This window comes from Topomyia yanbarensis, chromosome 3 (assembly GCF_030247195.1).
Source record: "Topomyia yanbarensis strain Yona2022 chromosome 3, ASM3024719v1, whole genome shotgun sequence".
Taxonomy (NCBI): domain Eukaryota; kingdom Metazoa; phylum Arthropoda; class Insecta; order Diptera; family Culicidae; genus Topomyia; species Topomyia yanbarensis.
Window position 1 is genome coordinate 357,532,225 of NC_080672.1, and position 20,725 is coordinate 357,552,949.

Here is a 20,725-nt window from a genome sequence, read left to right on the forward strand (position 1 = left end):
CGTGGCATAATTTAAATAAGTTAATAAATATCACAGAAAATAATATGTGGTAGCGTATGTTTTGAGGAAGCGTTATGCTCACAGGGAAGAAAATTGAGTTGGATAGTAAGGGGCATTTTTAAATGCTTTCTTGACTGACTTGTTTTTCACTTGTCGTAGAAAATGTTTTTTTTTGTTGAAATCATCGTTGTATCGTGATTTAACACCAGCTTCCACCAGATTTGGTTGCTCGTGTAAAGGGTGTACGTACAGTTATCCTAAATTCAAGTACGACGGCCATGTACCATCGAAGTTTATGATACTTAAATATGTAGTCACTTGCAGATACAGATTACTATAACTAGCATGTAAGTACTGTGTAATGTTGAATTGAATATGGCTATACGTATTTGTTTGTTTGTAATTGGTAGTTCATAGTGGCGGCTTCGTTATACTCCGGACTCGATTTTTCGGTCCATCGTTGGCTAGCTTCTTATCTGGGCATTTCCCTGGCACGCACTGAAACGAAAGAATTAAAACGTTGTGAATATTTAATAAAGTCATTTTAAATATACTACAAAGATAAGTTGTAGTGGGTGAATAAAGAATAGTGACTCCAGTTATGTATGGTATGCAAACCAGGCTCGATGATCTCTTCAAGTCGGTCTGGGATCACATACATTTAGAGCACCATCAGATGTTACTACAAGTTGTTCTCAACCTCTATTTGGCAGTTTTCACGCCGCCACCCGCGTTACGACTTGGTACGACTTGCTCCCCAACTTTTTGTCGAAGGGGGTCAATTAACGTTGTCTGACGTATTCTTGATGGTCATATCATTAGCGTGTCTGCAATAAAGTCGGCAGACAACTTTTGTTGAGTACAAGATTAGGGAATATGTGACATATAGTCTTTTTCGCTTCAGATAGTTGGTATTCACGCCAGAAGAGCACCGAAGGAAATAGCGGATTCGATGACAAAGATTTGAGACGAAGGACAAACTAAGGAGCTTGGCAATCTTACCAGCGATGAGTTGCGACTAGCGGAAGAAGAGCTGTGGAAGATGGCGCAAGGCGATGTTTATCCTGATGAAATCGCCGTACTCGTCCAAACTCAAGGCCCACCGGATCGACGTCATAACGTTGTGGATACGACCAGCGACATCTACACCAAGTAGCCGTTCTTCGATAAGAATGCGGAGTCGTGGCCGAATCGGTGCGGCACCCTACATACCGACCGAAGCTAAGTTCCTAGTAATCCTACCCAAACAACATTTAATCACCTTCTTACTTGTAGACTGGTTCCACAGCGGCATCCGCCACGCCAACCGAGATACCGTGTTCAACTTAATTCGCCCAGAATTCAAGATTGCGCAACTGTGTCGATTGTTAGACGAGGGCACACGAAGCTGCGTCTGGTGCGCGGACTTTTTCCAGTCTAGCAAACAAGCTTCTGTGAATGTTAACTCCGGCGAAAACATAAATGTTTGTTCATATGCTGACGTCGTTCAAGCCAGTTCAAGCGCATCAATTAGAAAGAGGGAAGCTGCCGTCATGTCTGCAGGTGATCTTCCGGTGTACAAACAGTCAAAATCTAACAATTGCGACTCCGTGGACGTAGGTCAACTTCGGTCGGGCAAGCGTCGATTTTTGACTGTTCCACCTAGCAGTGATAACCTTGGCAATGAGAATACGCCCAAAATGCAGAAACATTCGGTTAAGTCCAATGCAATTGTGAATCGAGAGCGAACGGTCATCATTAAACCAATCGAGCAGCATGTCGCGACTGTTACAAAGCAGGAAATCGAATGCAAGCTTGACCCAGTTTCATTGGGTGTCAAAGAAGTATTTTACCGACCCAATGGAGAAGCAACTGTTAAATGTGACTGCCGTGAATCAGCGTTCAGATTGCTCAGTACGGTGTAAGCAAATCTCTCTGAGAAGTAAAACGCCGATGTCCAGAAAGCTCTAAAACCCAGAGTAAAAGTTGCTGATTTTGCTGACGACATCACTGCGGAAAACTTTGTGGAAAAACTAATTCAGCAAAACAATTTTCCTCAGCCTTCCAACATAACGGTGATATGAATTGTGCGAAACGAAAAATACTCAGATAATCCGATGTCCGCCATTATTGAAGCTGATGCCAAAACATTTGAAAAGCTTATGCAACTACAACATGTCAACTTAGGTTGGATGCGGTGCCAGCTCTCTAAATGTGTAAACGTGCTACGCTGCTATCGCTGCTCGGAGTACGGCCATAAAGCTGCCACATGCAAGAAGTCCCCATGCAAATGTGACAAGAAATCCTGAAGATCAAACGCCAACTGATCATACTTTTTGAAGTTCTGTGTACCCCCTGTATCAAACTCAACTTAGGCAGTCACGCCGCTTCATCGACTACGGTAGGTACATAGCAACAAATGCAACACGGCGAAACCCATATGATTGCCACGGAACTTAGATGAAATAGCAGCGACCTTTCCCTGTCAGGTAAAGCTAAGGAGGGTATGCGTCCTCTCAAAGCTATTCGGGATACTGCGCGCCCTGAATTTGGTCTTCAATTGCAGTTTGCCAACGAACCGAATCAGCTTGACTCCATCATCGACTCCCATCTGTTTGCCATGGAACTTGCAAGTTACCTTTCCCGGTCAGGTAAAGCTAAGGAGGGTGTCCTCCCGAAGGTACTCGAGATAATACACACCCTGAGTTTGATCCAATATTGGAGCCTGTCACAAGACGTAATCAGGTCGATTCCGTCATCGACACCCATCCGTCTACCACAGAACTTGAAGGATACAACAACCTTTTCCGGTCAGATAACGCTCTAAACAAGTCAGACCAACTCGAAGGACATGGAATTCCTGTATCCGTTTTCTCAGGTAAATACAATGAAGGTATATTTCCTTCCGAAGTAGGACATACAGATGCTGCCCCCGTTGAAAACCCACCTCAATTACAGGCGTTTGCTTCCACCACCACTCGACCTAACACCGTTCAACCGTCAAGAGGAAACTTGCAGGGAAATCTTAAAATCTGCTATCAGAACGCGAGAGGGCTACGCACAAAAATTGATGAGCTGTTCGTCACTGCTTCGGATATTGATCATGATGTTATTGTTCTAACCGAAACGCGGCTGAATGATCAAATCAACTCGCTCCAATTATTTGGCTCAAGGTACTCGGTATATCGTAATGATCGCGATCCTCATAGTGCAGGGAAGAAACGTGGTGGTGGTGTGTTCATCGCAGTCTCCAACCGACTCTCATCCAAACACATAAATGACCCTCACTATCTCGAACAACTCTGGGTAAATCTTCGTGGCCCCTATACTAATCTTTATGTGGGTGTTGTATATTTTCCCCCCGATTACGCAAGTGATGTAGAAATTGTTCAGAAGCACATAGACTACGCACTTGACATCGCAACTTCCATTGAACCCAACACGGCACATCTACTATTTGGTGATTACAATCAACCTGGACTTCTTTGGAAGTATGCCTCCGGGTATGCCTTCCCAGACCCTTCTGTCTCAACCTTTTCGAGGGTGAGTACTATCTTACTGGACGGAATGTCTGTACTGAAGAAGCGACAAATTTCTACAGTGAATAATAGATGAAATCGAATTCTGGGCCTCCTGTTTATAAATGAAGAAGCTTCAATGAACTGCACCGTTCCAGAGGCACTTGAGCCTTTAGTTGCTGTAGATGTACACAATCCTCCACTTCTAGTAACGCAGATTTGTTCGCACTCTATGACGAGATGGAGGAAGAAAGGGAGTTCAACTTTGCGAAGACTGACTTCTCTAGACTTTATAACTCACTACAAACAATCGACTGGGAGACTTTCTTGAATTTCGCGATCGATGTAGATGCTGCCGTAAAACTGGCGCTAAAACAGCTTTTCAGTATACATGTACCTCGTCCCCGAACAAAATCAGCATGGTCCAACAACCGGCTACGTAAACTGAAAAGATTGCGAGCAGCTGCGCTTCGACATTACACTACTCGACGAAACCCCATCACAAAAAGGGAGTTCACTCTAGCCAGTTCAATAGAATTGTGGAAATGTCTATTTCATTCTTATTTCACTTAGCACGTATCCCATGACCACCACGAAAGTAGACGCAGACTCATTTTAAACAAAAAAGTATAGGGCAGACCGGGGCTAGTTTGCGGTGTTTTCAGTTTCCATTTTTACCGCTTTGATATAGATAGATCTTGCAAAATAGAACATGTGGCTGTTGCCAACATCCCTGAATTTTATTAAAGTGTTTGTTGCATTGTCTTTGTTTTTATAGACAAAAATGTGTGACGCGGGAAACCCGCCAATTTACTCCAGCTCCGGGGTAAGTTGGCGGTATGTATGAATACGCCAGAAAATGGAGATTCAATTATATCAAAGGTTCGTGCTGAATGTCTTTTCAATAAAATTGAACCGACAATTTCCAATATATTTCAGTCTCAATACCGCGGCATTTTACTTTGACGCGTATTCCATATTCAAAAGCATATTGTCGAAATTCTTCAGGTGATTGGCCGAAGTAAATATCCCCTGCATTGACGAGATACACAAAGTTTACTTTGGAGTGAATTCCAAAAATAAAAATATTTGATGACTATATTTGCACCGTAAATAGTAGCGCCAACTTGCCCCGCGTGCGTCACCGCCAACTTACTCCAACCGCATATTTTACAAAAAAACTATTTAAAAAATAACTTTTATTCGTGGATAGATTTAATATCTATGCGGATACTGAAAGCTCTTTTTACGCACTATCGAAAAAAATAATAAAATCAATTGGGAATTAGATTTAAAATCGCCCTAAATAACACAAAGTGTTTAAAATTTAAAAAAAAAATTACTTGGTATGCTTCAAAACACAATTTCGCCCACAACTTTTACAAAACAAAATGTCTTTTAACGAAAACACATTGGATAATGGGTTTCACATAACTTGAGGTACACAATGAGAGGCAGCGCTATATGTCTAATAGAAACGAAGACAAAGGGATTTCGCCAACTTACCGCCAACGCCCCGGGCTCCCCTAATATTCAAATAACTTAATCAATATGAGTTCAATGTTATCTTCATGTTATTATATTTTGAAATGTTGGTGGAATGGGTTTGGAAGTGGAGGGGGTTTAGTAGAGTGGGTGTGGAGGATGCGTCAGAAATCCTTATTTCGGTATACGGGGTAGATGAAGGAAATGCGGATGTGAGGGTGGTCCAAAGGGACAGGAGTGATGAAGGAGCGAGGTGTAAGGGCAAAAGGGGGAGTGGGGTAGGCGAGCGGTGATGAGTGGCGATACAATACTCAACCGCAAATTTTGCCTTTCATTTGAGACTTGGTTTGAAAACATCGGTTCAGTCAACGTCGAAGAACCGATGTGACTTAAATTGTGGAATATGCCCGGAATCCGGGACTTCCGGAGTCGTCGATTGTGGACAATATATTCGAAGAATGTTTGATTGGCAATTGGTGATCTAGACGTGCGAATTGAAGTAATTTGGTTTTTAGCCTCTGAGGTATTGCGATTGTACTGATTTATATGGGAAATTCCAGTGTAACCTTACTAACCAACCTGTAACTCCGGAACCAAGAGTCAGAACCGAATGAAATTCAGCAGCCGTCAATGGCATTACTGTATCTTTCATTTGAAATCAAGTTCGTAAGAATCAGTAGAGAATGGCAAAACATTTTCGGGATAACATAAAATCTCGACGTTTCATGCATTTACTTAATTTTTTCTAAAATTTCATGGGATCCCCCCATTTAAAAAAAATTTGAGTTCCGGCTTATATGGGAATTTCATATGTGACCGAATGGTTTAGTCCATGTTTCCGGACCCACGAAATTTTATAGACATTTGTAGGGATATTATAGCTATCATTTGGGACTATTTTGAAAGATGGCCGCTTTTCCCGGGCACCGTCTATGGTGGTCAATGTAGTCAACAAAAGTTTGGTTGGCCGTCGGTGACCTAGAACTGTAAATTCAAGTTGTTTGAGAGACATTTTATCGAAATTTTTTAGCGAGTTTTTTACCTTTTTGACATTAAAAATGTCTTACTCCACTATCTGGGGCTAGGTGTCATTCTAAAATCTAAACTATCTCCCATGTAAAGAAACTATGTAAGGTTTGCACGCTTATAACTCCGATATTACTAGATGGATTTTAATCATTCATACACCAACCGATTCAGAAACACCTAACTTAAATATTGGTAATAATTTAATATCTCCCCAATAAAAGTAGACTTTTGAAAATTGGTAAAATTAAAAAGTTCACGAAAAACGGGAAAATTACCATTCGTGAGGCAGATTTCTCAGACACAGCCGTCATTAGAGGGCATCTTAGTTGCTCAATCAAACACGAAAAGTCATAAATAGAAGCGACGCATGCCCGTTTAAATTAGTTGTTGCTCTTATCCGAGCAACATCGTCTCCGGGCGATGCAATAAGCGCTATCAATTTTCGGCAACGTTGGCATTTGCACACACTCGCACCTAAGTGACTAAACCATATAGGGTGATGAGCCTATTTTGGCACCATTAGGGAGTGGGTCGCACTATTTTTTGAACAACTTTAAAAGAAGCCATATTATTCTCAGAATAAAGTATCAGTGTACTGTTTCTTAAACATCTATATAATGCTTATTTAGCAGAATTGCCTCAATTTTCAGCATAAATGAAAATAAATGTTCCATTCTGTGCATCTATTCCCACCTCAACGATCCAATTATCGCCTCATGGGTGTGCCAATTTCCACCTCATCGAAAAACAATCTAGTTGAAACGCAATGCCTCATATTCCATTTGCGTCGATTATAACTAGGTATCCAGATCATGGACGCCAACGTGTGATTTGTAAAACGAATCATTCTGCTTTTTTTAGCCGATCAAAACAAACGTAAACATCACGCACATCAATGAAACTCATCAGCTGTTAGTAGAAGAGCGCCCAGAATTGCGCACGCAGAAAAAAACCATTCGAAGGTTTGCAACTGGAATGACAAGTTTCACATCACACATTGCTTTCTCCCAATCCGAATTGTATGTGCAGATGAAAATAAAATATCTGCAATCAACAATTAGTTGAATAACTTGAAGTAATTGATTACTTATACCTGAAATTGCATTACATTATATTTACAAGTTCATGTTTTGCTTTGGCCGCACTGGTGATTCTTTTCTGTATGATGGATACAAAAAGTTGGTTTTGATTGTGGTAGTGTATCAGCAAAACATGCCAATAATAGGAACCCCCGTATTTAGTTTTATCCTATTATAACACTAGGCCTATTCTAGTGTTTGACGAGTGATTTTAAAGTGAAATTATCGTAAAAAGGTTCTCCAGCTAAAATAAGGGTACGTATCAGTGCAATGTTTAGTATATTTGTGCTGGAACAACGAGATATGAGGCGGCAAATGCTGGCTCGTAAAAGTTTATTTTGCTAAGCGCCGTTGCATCCAGTTTCGGTTCACTGCGTGAGTGAGGCGGATTAGTAGATATTTCAATAAGGTGATTTTGTTTTAATTAAAAGTTGGATTTAGAGAATAGTTCTAAATACATATGTGCACAACAAATAAAGAATAAAACTTGAGCTTATTTTTTCGCACCTGTTTTAGCCAAATCGATAGTGTCATTATCTCATATGCTTCGTTCGAAACCAAGGGGTACGAAATAGGGTCACAATAGGCTCTACTGCCATAATAGGCACATCACCCTACGGTTAGTTTATAAATAGAGGTGACGCGTACACGTTTGAATCAGTTTTCGTTATTATGTCGAACGGGTAAGATCATGGCTGCAGCGTCTGGACGCTACACTAAGCGGTAGATGCTGTGCATTTTCGGCAGCGGTGACCGTGTGCGGATTTTTCGGGTACCAGCACCGTGTCACAGAATGATTTGCGAAGTGGGTGGGTGGGGTGGTTTGGATTTAATTAAATACAGCAGGATGCGACTTATGTGTGCTGCTTGAGAGTGTTGCGTTGAAAAAAAAAATATTTTTATGCATGCGTGTTCGTTATAACTTGTTAATCCATGTATACGGCGCTTTGTAGCTACGTAGGGTAAAGAGCCTAGTGGCTTTCATATGTTTCATATTTCGGTTATATGTTTTATCAGTAAGGCATCTGACAGCGTGCTTCTGTAGTTATTGCACTATTCAGCAGCGTAGTATTTTATATTTGAGAGTACACTCAGGTTTTTTACGCGGATTTTGAAATTTAAGCGTTTTTTGAAATTCACGCGGTTTTCATTTACGCGGCCTGTATCTCCCGCGTAAAAAAACCTGAGTGTAATTGCATCGGAAACAATCACATTCCCAGCAGAACTTTTTGTTTTCTAATTTCAAACACTTTTTTTTCTTACTGCACAAAACGGAAAATTTTAAAACAGAACTTATCGTCCCAGCAGCAGTTTAAGCGGGTGTTCTTTTTCGATTAAAATTCAAGCCATGTCTTAAGCGTTACTGGACTTAAAATTCTTTTCCCAGTTTATGCAGTCAGAGTATCTGTCCTGCCCCATGTATTTAAAACACAGTTCTAATCGCATTTTAAAGTATGTATACACCAAATAGAACGGTTGGGTGTTCCAATTTAAATTTTAAAATAAATCTTTTAAATTATGAAACAAGCCGCTGTACTGAAGATATAATTATGTCAGTCCTATTACCACATAAAACACCTATATAACATAAAACGCTGCAGAATTGGTTAAATAATGCAATGTTTACACTACAGAGTTATAACACGTTATAATAATTGGCAACAAGAAAAATGTTACCTTGTTACCAAGATAGCATTAAAACTCGATTTAAACGGTAGTGCGAACGTTGTACAACAATGTAATTTATCAAATAATTTCATTTGTTCAAGCACTAATCGATCAAGAAATACTTAACCTTAAGATTGTTTACTTAAGTTCATTAGTACATTATTGAAAATTTAAATGGAAAACGAAATTTCATATTTCATGGAGAATCTGTATATTTCCGTTGGCGGGCGTGGGCTTCCTCATCACAGTTATCAATATGGAACTTTTCTTTTGAATATATTTTCTGGACAGACCAGCCTATTTTTACTAGATGGATCAGCCAAATAATGCCAATCACCTAGTGAGATACTTGATTAATTAATAGATTGCCGTTAAAAGACCTTCAATAAATTATGTTTTAATGGGGAGGGTATATAGCAAATTGTAACATATGAAAACAGGTGAGTGAGCAAGAACGTGAGTCGATATGTGTGATAGATAAAATTCATTTACATGCTCTTGAAAAAAGCTACATTTTTAATGTCACCGTGGTCGTGTTCTGTACACAACCCTTTAATTTTTTTACCTTTTTTGCTTTCGTCGGAGTATCGGTTTGAATCGAAATTTGCTATGTGATCGCACGCAACAACCTGTAACTCCGGAACCGGAAGTCGGATCGGGATGAAATTAAATAGCCATTTACGGGGGCGCAACACTTTTCATTTGAGAGTAAGTTTTGTTGAATCGGTCTAGCCATCTCCGAGAAACCGTTATTCTGAATGTTACTGTTATTCTGAATTTATATACTTCCGCCGGGGCTTCCGGAACTGATGATGGTGGCCAATGCGGCCAAAGAGACTTTGAATGGCTGTCAGTGACCTAATACTACAAATTGAAGTAGTTGTGGTTACATTTTGGAAAAATTTTCACCATTATATACATTCATTGCAGAATTTATTAAAATCGACATTTTCTGCGTGATCGTACTCATTACCCTGTAATTCCGGAACCGGAAATCGGATCCATTAGAAATTCAATAGCAGCCTATGGGAACGTTGTACCTTTCATTTGAGACTAAGTTTGTCAAAATCGGTTCAGCCATCTCTGAGAAAAATGAGTGACATTTTTGGTCACATACACACACAGACGCACATACACACACATACATACACACGCACAGACATTTGCCGAACTCGACGAATTGAATCGAATGGTATATGTCACTCGGCCCTCCGTTAAAAAGTCGGTTTTCAGAGCAATTGCAATACCTTTCTATTGAGAAAGGCAAAAATGTACGAAAAGATTATGGGTTTTTACGCGCATTCGAGGTCTGCTTCTGAAGTGAACCTTTAATGGGCTTTTCCCATACAACAACAACAATAAATTTCATGTAGACCAACACGGGTCAGATGAAAAATGAGAAATAAATAAATAAATAAATATGAAACCCCTTAAGGTTGAATATGTTTGTCGAGCATTCCTCTATTTCGTATTAGTTATGGAATTTGCGTTTCGACTTCGTGTCATCAGAATCCGATACTAACATAGTGACAGGACCAAGCTAGCGCTGAATTGACGCTAGCTCCAAAAAAACGTAGGCACAATTTGTGATCCTCAGCAAGCCCCTTTCTTGCGGGTCATCAGTTAATCAATTAAAGTCAATTGATTTTCCTAGCCATATTTGTCATTATTCATAACTTTCTCCATGAACAGAAATAACAGTCTTACATTTCGGCACTTCACTGGCAACATTCAAATCTTACAAACAATACTAGACGTAGTACTTCACTGGAAGTCATTTCATGGAAAATATAGCAAAACCAAGTGATTTGCTAATAGTTGCTTTCCACAGAAAAATAAAAAAATGTCGATATTAATTTGGCGAGATTTTCGAACAATAATTATTGGAAATTATTTTACATTTTGATTCGCAATTTACATCATACAAAACGACAACAAACTAATCAAGACACGCACCATACAGACAAACTTCAAAGTAAAGACAGACACTATGTTCTGATAGGTTGGCCACAATGATTAAGTCTGAGGCACGGTGTCTTTTTTTAACAACTTTATGCAAAAAAATTCAGCATTTCTGAAATTTCAGGATATGAAAGAATGGGCTTTCCCCTTTCATTTGAAACCAACATCAAAATAATCCGTCGGGGGGTCTAGAGCAACTTTTTTTTGAAGTTTTTTCTCGTGAAAACAGATTTTACAATAGAACTAGTTCATATTTCTGTCCCTAGATGGTGCTTTAGACAACACTAAAAGTGAGAATCTGATAGATATTTTAATTGTCTACAACTTTGTCAACAACTAAAAACCGATTTGAAATTATCCGGAAAAGTTGTTTAATATTTTATCAAAGTCTAAGTCTAAGTTAGTTTCACTGAAACCCTAGTGGTTTATAATTCAATTCACACGCACTTTTTTCATTTGTCAAATACCTGTGTTTATTTGAACAGTGCATTCAGAGGAATTTTAGAGCTTGGAAAGTCTCATGTTTTAGCTGAAAATTATAATTCCAGATTCCACCTGATATAGGGCACCATTAATATTTTGGGATGAGAAGTCTTAGATAAGTGTTGACCAAACTAGTATGACATTAATATTCTTTTCCCAGATGGTGGGATTCCTCCCACAGAAACAGCTTTTTCAATGATGTATGCCTTTTTTTTAATTTTTTTCGATTGTTTTCCGAGATGACTGATAACTATTCTTGCACGAACCCCCTACTTTGTTAGCATCTTCGTATAAAATTCACTTGTCCTGAACTTCAACCTTTATATTTGAACAAACTCAATGAAACTGTTAACAAAATTTTAATATTTCGCGAATTTCATTGCAATGCTTGATTAAAAACGCTGATTATCTTTTTAAAAATTAACTCAATGTGACAAACAGTGAACAAAAAACTTTGAGTTTTTGGATCAGGATAATTTTTTTTGGGATATATTCGTGGATTTGTATGTATATAAGGTTTTTCTTGTACTCAAATCATATTTTGTTTTCAAAAGTAATACATTTCGCATAATCTAGGATCAATTTATTAACGATTCCTCTTATAATTGATAGGAAATGGCCGTAAAATCCAACTGCCACAATATACTTTGCGGAAAAAATTTGAATAAATCGTTTCACGCTAACCATTAATTTGGACAGTTACTTCTGTGGTTTGCGTTCAATTACAAACTGTGTGTCCCAACATTTCGTCTTGAACAGAATTATAATAGCTGACTTAAACGATCATAACCTAAATTATGCGACGTATCGTCTTTTCTAAAACATAAATGTAAGCAAACCCTTGTAACCAAGCAATACCTGCCGATGAATGGTAGTTCCTTCGAACCTATCGGGAAAGATTACAAACTTGAACCAAAAGCACAAATAGTATTCTGTTTCTGTCAAACATCCTAATTTTCAGAACGTCAATAGGAATTGTCAACGAAGAAGTTGTAATGAAACCCGTCAAATATTTTCATGCCACTAAACCCAATTATTTTTTTGGTAGTGAAATAAGTGCAAGAAAATATATTTCCAAACCACTGAGCATCGTGTGAAACTATCATAAATATAACTTCGTTACAATCTTAATCAACTCTTCCGGGTGATTGCAGATCAATATTTAGTTGTCAACAAACTTATAGACAATTAAATTTTCTATCCAATTCTCACATTTAGTATTTTTCGAATGTCTAAAGCACCATCTAGGGACAGAAATATGAACTAGATCGAGTAGTAAAACCAATATTTTTACAAAAAAAACTTAAAAAAAAGTTGCTCTAGACCCCCCGATGGATCATTTTGATCTTAGTTTCAAATGAAAGGGGAAAGTCCATTCTTTCATATTCCGAAGTTTCAGAGATGCTGAATGTTTATGCATAAAGTTGTTCTAATAAATACACCGTGTGAGGTAGTTGTCTCAGCTTGATACGTTTGTTTTAGCCTGAACCTGATTGTCACATGAAGACAGTATACAAACAACAGAAAATCAACTGATCACATTGCCGTTATTAAATGGTTCATCATTAGAAATATTTCGAAATGGGAAATAATTTTGATTGACGTTGTGTTTCAAATCATATGTCACCGAAGATTGAAAATACTGGTGAAATATTATCGAAATCTGTATGTTTTGGATTTAGTTGATTAAATAATAAATTTTAAATTTATTTTTTTAAGGATAACACTCGAACACCGTGGTAAATAATAAAAAAACAATCTTTTTAGTTCATGACATTCACACCAACAGTCGACTTAACAAGATGATTTGCTGCGACACATGATGTACACAATTTTCAACACGTTTCCAACTCAGAACTAATCTGGTACACTATGTCATACTCACTTTCCAGAAAGAACACTGCCGCGCAGATCCCGACCATGAAAACGATGCTCATCGTCACGATCAGCACCGTGATCTGGTGCCCTCGGGAGCAGATGCCACTCTTGGGCAACCGCTGGGGACCGCCCACACCATTGATCATGGTAAAATGCGTTGAACTGGCCACCGATTCCGAGTCCGGATCTTTGGTTTTCGTTGCTCGATTCTGTTGATCCTGTAGCTGTTGTCGTTGTTGCTGCAGATCCGAGGCAATTTCCTCGATCGAAATGATGGCCGACTCAGTCGGCAGATTAACTTTGAGATAGTCTTTTTCGATTTGATCCGTTGAACTGGTGTCGTTTTCGGCGTGGGTCTGTTTCAAAATGAAGTTGCTGTTATACTTGCTACCAACAGCGTCTAATATGGCCGCAGTCGGAACCATTCCGGTTGATGAGGAAAGGTACTCTTCCATGGTTTTGCTGGTGCCGTAACTGGGTTCGTGTTTTTTGTGGATCTTTGCAAAATTTTCCAAATTCGCTACCGTCAACAGTAGCGAGCCGGACGAGGCACTCTGAAAGAATCAGAAGAAGGCAGCATTAGTCGGTAGCTTCGCCCCGATCTATGTATGCTATACGCTTCAAGCGACTTTCACGAATGGTTTTGATAGGGTTGTTCGAGTTTATCAAATTTTTCCGTTTGACCAATAAATTTTCCGCTGAAAACTCGAGCAACCCTCATTTCGTTCCATTCTCCCACACCCTTACTTACATGTGAACTGTGACTACTGTCAGTCGATCCTTGTGACGACCTTGAGCCACGTTTTGGTGTTTTCGCACTACTGCCACCTTTCTGCCTAGCTTCGGCCTGCGTGATTCGGTACGGTTTAGGCTCGTAAACTTCCAAACTTCTGCTACCGCTGTAACCAAGATTCAGTCTACCACCATCAGCAGTAAATTGATTGCCACCGCTCTGCCGGCTCGGGCGTCGACTTCCGCCTCCACCCCCCGCATGAGGTCCTCTTCCAACTGCCGCCGAGGAGCTGTACTCATCGAACCGATGTTTCAAATCATCCATCTTGGACGCACTCAGCTGTGCGATATGGTACAGACTATGGCGGCGGCGATCATTTTTACGATCGGAATCATCGATTCCGTAGTGCGACGATTCAAAGGTAAACCCGGCAGCCCGTTGTGGCGCGTACTGCTGCTGTTCGTGGTGTATGAAACTTCGATTGGCATATGCGGCTCGTTCCATCGCCCGGTGATGATAGTTCCTCACGTCATTCGTGGCACTGAGTCTTCTACTGTGGTTGGTTCTACTGGTGGCCGGATAGTGCAGATAATGCTGCTGGTTGGCACTGTCGAAATAGTTGTAGGCTGGGATGTGCTGAAGGCTGGAATGTGGGGAACTTGCGCTGCTGTTGCTTCCATCGGACAGGCATTGCGAGGTTTTGCGGGAAGGTGCTTCCCATTCGTTGGCCATCTGCAAGGAGAGAAAGAGATTGGTATTGGTTAGAGTTATAGTATGATATATAATATGACACATATCTGCCATGTAATATTTCCACTCGACGTTTTGAGTGGCTAGATTTATTTAATTCAGTTTCCAAAGTTTTCTGAGATATCTTCAGTAAATATAATTTTCTAATAGTTGGCGACATGTTTAATATAATGCAGTTACAATGCGGTTCTTCTTCGATTTTCTTATGTATTGTCAAAGTTATTCCGAAACATAATTACATTCTCAAATCAAAAAAATGTTGAAAATAATGTCATTTTTATTTGCTTTGAAGTTAAAAAAGCTTTGTTTCATCACAAAAATTGACGAATTAAACCCAGAGCCGCCGAGAGGGAAGGGAGGGGGGGGGGGGGTGGTGTGTTTCTGACAAATAATATTTCAGTAACAATTTATTTGAAAATGAGAGTTTGAATATTGGTATTATTTAATTAAGACTGCCTGCCTAAATCGTAAATTGCTGCATGTTGGAAAACAAATATGTGTTTTTCTCAATCAGAAGATCAAACATTTCATGGTATAACCAATGTTAGTGATTTGGTGAAATAACATTTTTTTATTTCGTGAGAATTTTGTAAATGAGATAAAAATATTTTTCTCTAAAAGCAAATATTTTCCATTGTAGAAATCATGCCCGTGCACAGAAAATTCTCAAGGGAGGGGTTTTGATTTTTTTCGTCCTCATATAAGAAAGCTATAGAAACTCTCAAACGTTAAAGGTTTTTCCGAGTCCCGGAGGGCAGAGTTTTGTGGTGTCGTGGTTCAACAAATTGTTATTGATCAGAAATCTCCGCCTGCTGGCTTATGGTAGTGTCGGATTTTTATTGGAGTGGTTTGTAGTAAGCCTACCGACTAAACCTAACCTTCTTGTTCCTTCCAATACTTTTGGGGCCACCATTAGGTATTACTTCACGAGCGATTGTGCTCTTTTTACATTGTGCTCTTGATTTTTTTATATCGATTATAGAGGTTTTAACCTTAAGGTCGTTCTCCTCTTCGAGATAGAAAAATCTCTTATGAAAAATTTACAACCCTATATGCGGGGTCGGAACTCGAATCCAGGTGCGCTGCGTACAAGGCAAATCGATTTACCAATACGCTACGCCCACAACCATGGTAGTATAACTGACCTGATCAGGTCAATTGCAAATATCGTCACCTGTTGAGACGCGAACCGATCCAGAAATGCCGAGCATAACGACTTACGTTTCTTTACAATCATCTTCGCAGGGTTTGTTATCCGTCTTCGCGATACTAGTTCCTAATTATTTACTAGCTGGTATTGAGAGTTTTCCGGCGGCGGAATTTCTCCCTATAACGATACTCGTTTTCGTGAGCCATGTAGTTCTCAGCCACTCTGGCGCCGAGATCACCTACGTTTAAATTTCTCTAGACAATGATATTCCGATTTTCTCCAAGTTCGTGTTATTCGTTCGTTATATTTCCTCTTTAGCTAATACTTAGCTTTGATCTACTCACAATTGTTGTTAATATCGAAACTTGTTGAGACATGAACCGATCCACCAATGCCGACCAACTTGACTTACATCTTTTTACAGCCATCCCCGCAGGGTTTTTAGAAAGACTTGTTTCTAGAATGACCGAACTTAAATGACATTGTGTGTCAAAACGACTCGCAATTCAAATTTTTTAAAAGTAATTCAAAACTCTCATGGGAGGAGTTTGAACCCCTCAAAAACCTGCTCTTGTTCACGGGGCTGGTAAAAATTATAACGACGTCGCAAGTGGTGTTATGGACAAGAACAAAATGAAGGTGTTGCAACTGAACTGTGGTCAAATGTACGTCCTGTCAAAAATAGAAATTACTAAATATGATGCAATAAACGTGCAGTGGGTAATAATACGTTTAAATCGTTTTTTTGTAATTTTGTGATTTAAAAGGCGGAAATTTATTTTCTATTTCATACTTTACTGCAATTATGGATTTTGACCAATTATTTAAGTATTTTTGAGTTTCGGGCTCTCGAAAAATTGATTTTGATTCGTATTTTACTATTAATTCAAAACTTTGCAATCAGTCTACTTTCTGCTTTTGCCGCAGTCAGACGTACAACAGGCTTCTCGATCTAGTGTGCATTGTCTCGAGAACAAAGGAAACATCGGATTATTCTTGTCATCATGAGTAAAGTTGACGAAAAAGCTCTACTCCGACCCAACGCTGCGGTCGTTGACTTTAAATTTTGTTTAAAGCGACCGAGTTTTAGTGAAGTGGAATACCTTCTGAAGGTAAAAATGCAAGTTAGACTTACGGAAGTGTTGTACCTTCAGTATGATAATCTTCGCAGTGCAGTGTTAATATCATTCAACACGTTAGCACAAGCCGAGCGTTTCGTTTTGAAGAACAACATAAAACACGTGGTTGAAAGTGACAACGTTGGAATTAAGATTCCCGTATATATTGAGAATGATTATATAGATGTAAGGTTATATGACCTATCACCTCGTACCCCTTCTGAGCCAATTGCAAAATGCATGTCGCAATACGGAGAAGTAGAATCCGTTTCACCTGATACTTGGAGAAACTTCTTCCCGGGTACTCCTAACGGCGTTTTTGTAGTGAGGATGCGTGTTGAAAGGCCTATGCCCTCCTACTTGACAATAAAAGTCAAAACTCACGGAACTACAATTATGCAAATGAGGGGCAAACTCCTACGTGCAAGTACTGTAATCAGACAGCTCATCAACGACAACCTTGCACGGAAGATGCAGAAATGGAAACATGGAAACATATAAAAGATCCACGGCTCCGTTAAGCTACCGCTATGAGCCGTGTGAAATAAACGAATTATAAAAAAAACTTTGCAATAAGTTAAAAAAAACAGTATTTTTTGCTCAAATTGGCATTTCTGATCTTTTCAGGAAGATATGCGACTTCTATTTCTACTTATTTTAATCTATCGTAACCGATACATGAATTACGAAAGCATCTATTAGACAGAAGAAGAAAACTCAGGAACATTCTTTTAGAGTGCTCAATTGGTCAAATAGGACTCGAGAAACGAATCAAGAAAGAACATTATGCTATATTTCTCATTAGAAGCGAGCAATTTAGGTAAAAGTTTTTCTCCATTATGGAGAAAATTGTTGAAAACCATGTGTGCAGAGCACAGAACTTATAACTAAATTAGTTAAGAAATTGGCATTTCGACTTTGTCTCAGAAACACAAATTGTGCTTTCGCTTCTTGTAGCTACTGTCAATCCGGCGCTAGCTTAACCCTGCCACTAAATTAGTGTCGGATTTTGATGAGACGAAGTCGAAACGCATATTCCATTATCAATTAAGAAAGAACAAGAAAAACCACAAAGAAGACGATTCATAGTGATTTCTCGTGTTCACTTAAAAAATATTATTTGAATACGAGAACCCGAAAGTTTTTTCTTAATTAAAATATTTTTTCCATTTTTTGGCATTTATTCGGAGAAATTTCATATTTTTCATATAATCTAGAGTTTCTATTCATTGCAATTTTTTCTCTTATTCTCGTGTCTCATATTTTAATTTTATGCATTTTTTGCTGTTTCTTTTTCCATTTTTAGGTATTTTAGTCTTTCTAATTTTTCTTGTATTCTTATTTTACATTTTGTTTTGTATGTTTTGCTTCATATTTTCCTTTCTATATTTTTACCATTCTTGCTGTTTCTTTCCTTCAAATTCTTCCAATTTTTGGCTCAGTTTTTCGATTCATTTAATATTTTGATGTTTTTTAAGTTTTTGTATTTATCGTTTTATTTGCTTTTTCATCCGTTTGTTCAGTTGATTTCATTATTTTTTTAATTAATTTAAAAAAAAAATCCTTGCGATTATTTGTGCATTTTTTTATTTTTTATAAAAACCTGTTTAAGTATTTTCTCCAACGGGATGTCGAGGCGATTATTTCAAATTCGATTTTCCACATCGAAAAGTCGATTTTTTGTATCTGATTTTCTTGATTTAATGTTTGACAACATCGATTTTGTTGATTCAATAAAATCTATTTGGTAAAATCGATTTTTGCTTCCAAAATTCCCATTGAAAACGGTGCGATTTTTTTACAATAAATCTTTTAAACTTTTTTTAGAGGTTTGAAACATTTTTTCATTTAATCGTTTCAAATTCGGTTTTATTTTTGAAAATGCCCATCACTAGTTTTTTCATATTTTTCATTATTATCTTTCTCATTTTCTAAAGAATAATTTTTTTCTTCTACTTTTTCATGTTATTTTTTTTTAATTTGTTGCGAATTTCTTGTTCTCCATTTATCAGTTTGTAAATTTATGCTTTTTCTTTGCATGGATTTTATTCAATTTTCTTTTATTGTTGTGTTCCATTAGCACTTTCCTTTTTTGTTCATTTAGACAATTTTGAAGTTTTTGTTTTGAATTTCGTTCATTTTATCATTTGAACATGTTTCCGAATATTTTATTTTGATCTTTTTGTGTTTTGTGCATGTTTTCTGTTTTCTATTTCATCTAATTTTAAGTTTTACTTTATATGAATTTATTTATTATTTTACTCATTTATTCTTTCAGTTCTCTTATTTTTGTATATTGTTATATTCCTATTTTTCCCATTTCGTCCAGCATTTCTATTTTTACCGATTTAAACTATTTTGATTTTACATATTTTCTATGATTTCACTTTTGTCTGTTTTTGGTCTCTTTTCACTTGATTTTTTTCATTTTTTTTCCTTCAATCTATTCCGTCCAATTGATTCCTTTTATTTCTACTTCTAGTATTCCATTGCACTTATTCAGTTCTAAACTGGTTCATCAAAAAATAATTCGTCCATTTCATTATTTTCCAATACATACTGAAAAATTTGTTTATTCCATGGTCGCTTTTTTTCCTTTCATTTGTTTTGAATTTTTTTTAAAACATTTTTCCCGTTTTCCTGTTTTCAATCTCTTAATTTTTTGTTTTCTCTTTGTCTAACTCAGTGGATCCATTACGTTCATTTTGTTGACTTTTTTGTAGCTCTGTTTTTATTTTTTTTTTCATATACATTTTTCTTCCTTATGTGTACCCTAAAGGGTACAAAAATCACCTTAAATTATCTCAAATGGCACAAAAAGGATAAAACAACCAGTGAATGGTTCGCTCTCTGGGCATTGACTATATGTTTTTGTTCTGTAAAAATATCGCCAAGACTCTATAGTGAACAGAACAAACTGATGGATTCACCTTCGCCAAAATTAATTATCTATGGTATCAATTTTTTTCTAATAAGCACAACGTTAATTATTTACCGTTGTTTTTAGGTTTGTTGAATTGAATTACAAATGCAAATTTTGATGGAAATAGACTATTTTGTTTTGAAATTTGCTTAAAGCAAAACTACAGAGCAAAGCCCTCGAAGTTGTGCTAGGTCCCGGTCATTACTGCATAGAACTCGGTTGGACCACAGACTAACAGACATAACACTTAAAAACAAATCTTCGCCTGCTTTAACGGTCATCTTAAATATATTTGTAGTTGGGACTGTGGCCACATTTGAAATTATGGCGCCACTGACATATGAACAAGCATATGGGGGATAGACAACTAGTGAAAAATTGCTCCCAAACCTGAGGGGTAACCCACCAGTAAATGAGTGTTTGGGACCTTGAATAAAAGGTGGAGTTAGTGTTCTGGAAAAATTGTCGGATCAATGTTTTTTAGGGAATTCCTTCATAGTGTTATGTCTGTTAGTCTGTGGTTGGACTGCTAATAACAAGTTATCTGTGACGACAGAGTGGAACAAAGAGTACTTTACAGATTTCACACAGCTCATACAAGTGATACACAGTTTTTAGTGACAATCCTACTGCATCAGCTGCCTTACAGTGGAACACTTGTTGATTATCTGCACTTACAAAACGTGCGAAAACTCTACCAATCCCCTTCCTCTCTCTGTCGGAGAGATTCTCTCGAATGATCTGCCCATCTTCCACGCCGGAATCTTTGACAAAATTAGTTCCAAGTCAAGTCGACTAGTAACATTTAGTTATTTTTTAATGGAGGGAGATTTGGTCCTCTAACCTCCCCTCTGAGTACAAGCCTGGCCAGATACAGTTTTTTAGTGAAACAGAGGAGATAAGAATACGTTCACCAAAACAATAGCGTTTCATCGAAAAAACGCTACGCAATACCCTTATATGAATAATG

At 38.0% G+C, this 20,725-nt stretch overlaps 1 protein-coding gene across 2 annotated transcripts in view; it reads right to left on the reverse strand.

Annotated features, from left to right (window-relative positions):
- The window catches only part of LOC131688718 (uncharacterized), a 215,915-nt gene continuing 195,190 nt past the window's right edge, over positions 1-20,725 (reverse strand). For both annotated transcript variants that reach the window (XM_058973185.1, XM_058973183.1), the window contains exons 2-4: positions 13,833-14,546; positions 13,089-13,635; positions 1-498 (exon numbers count right to left, since the gene is read on the reverse strand). In XM_058973185.1, the coding sequence (XP_058829168.1) occupies positions 473-498; positions 13,089-13,635; positions 13,833-14,546 (1,287 nt within the window). In that variant the 3' untranslated portion in view covers positions 1-472. The remainder of the gene's footprint in view (positions 499-13,088; positions 13,636-13,832; positions 14,547-20,725) is intronic.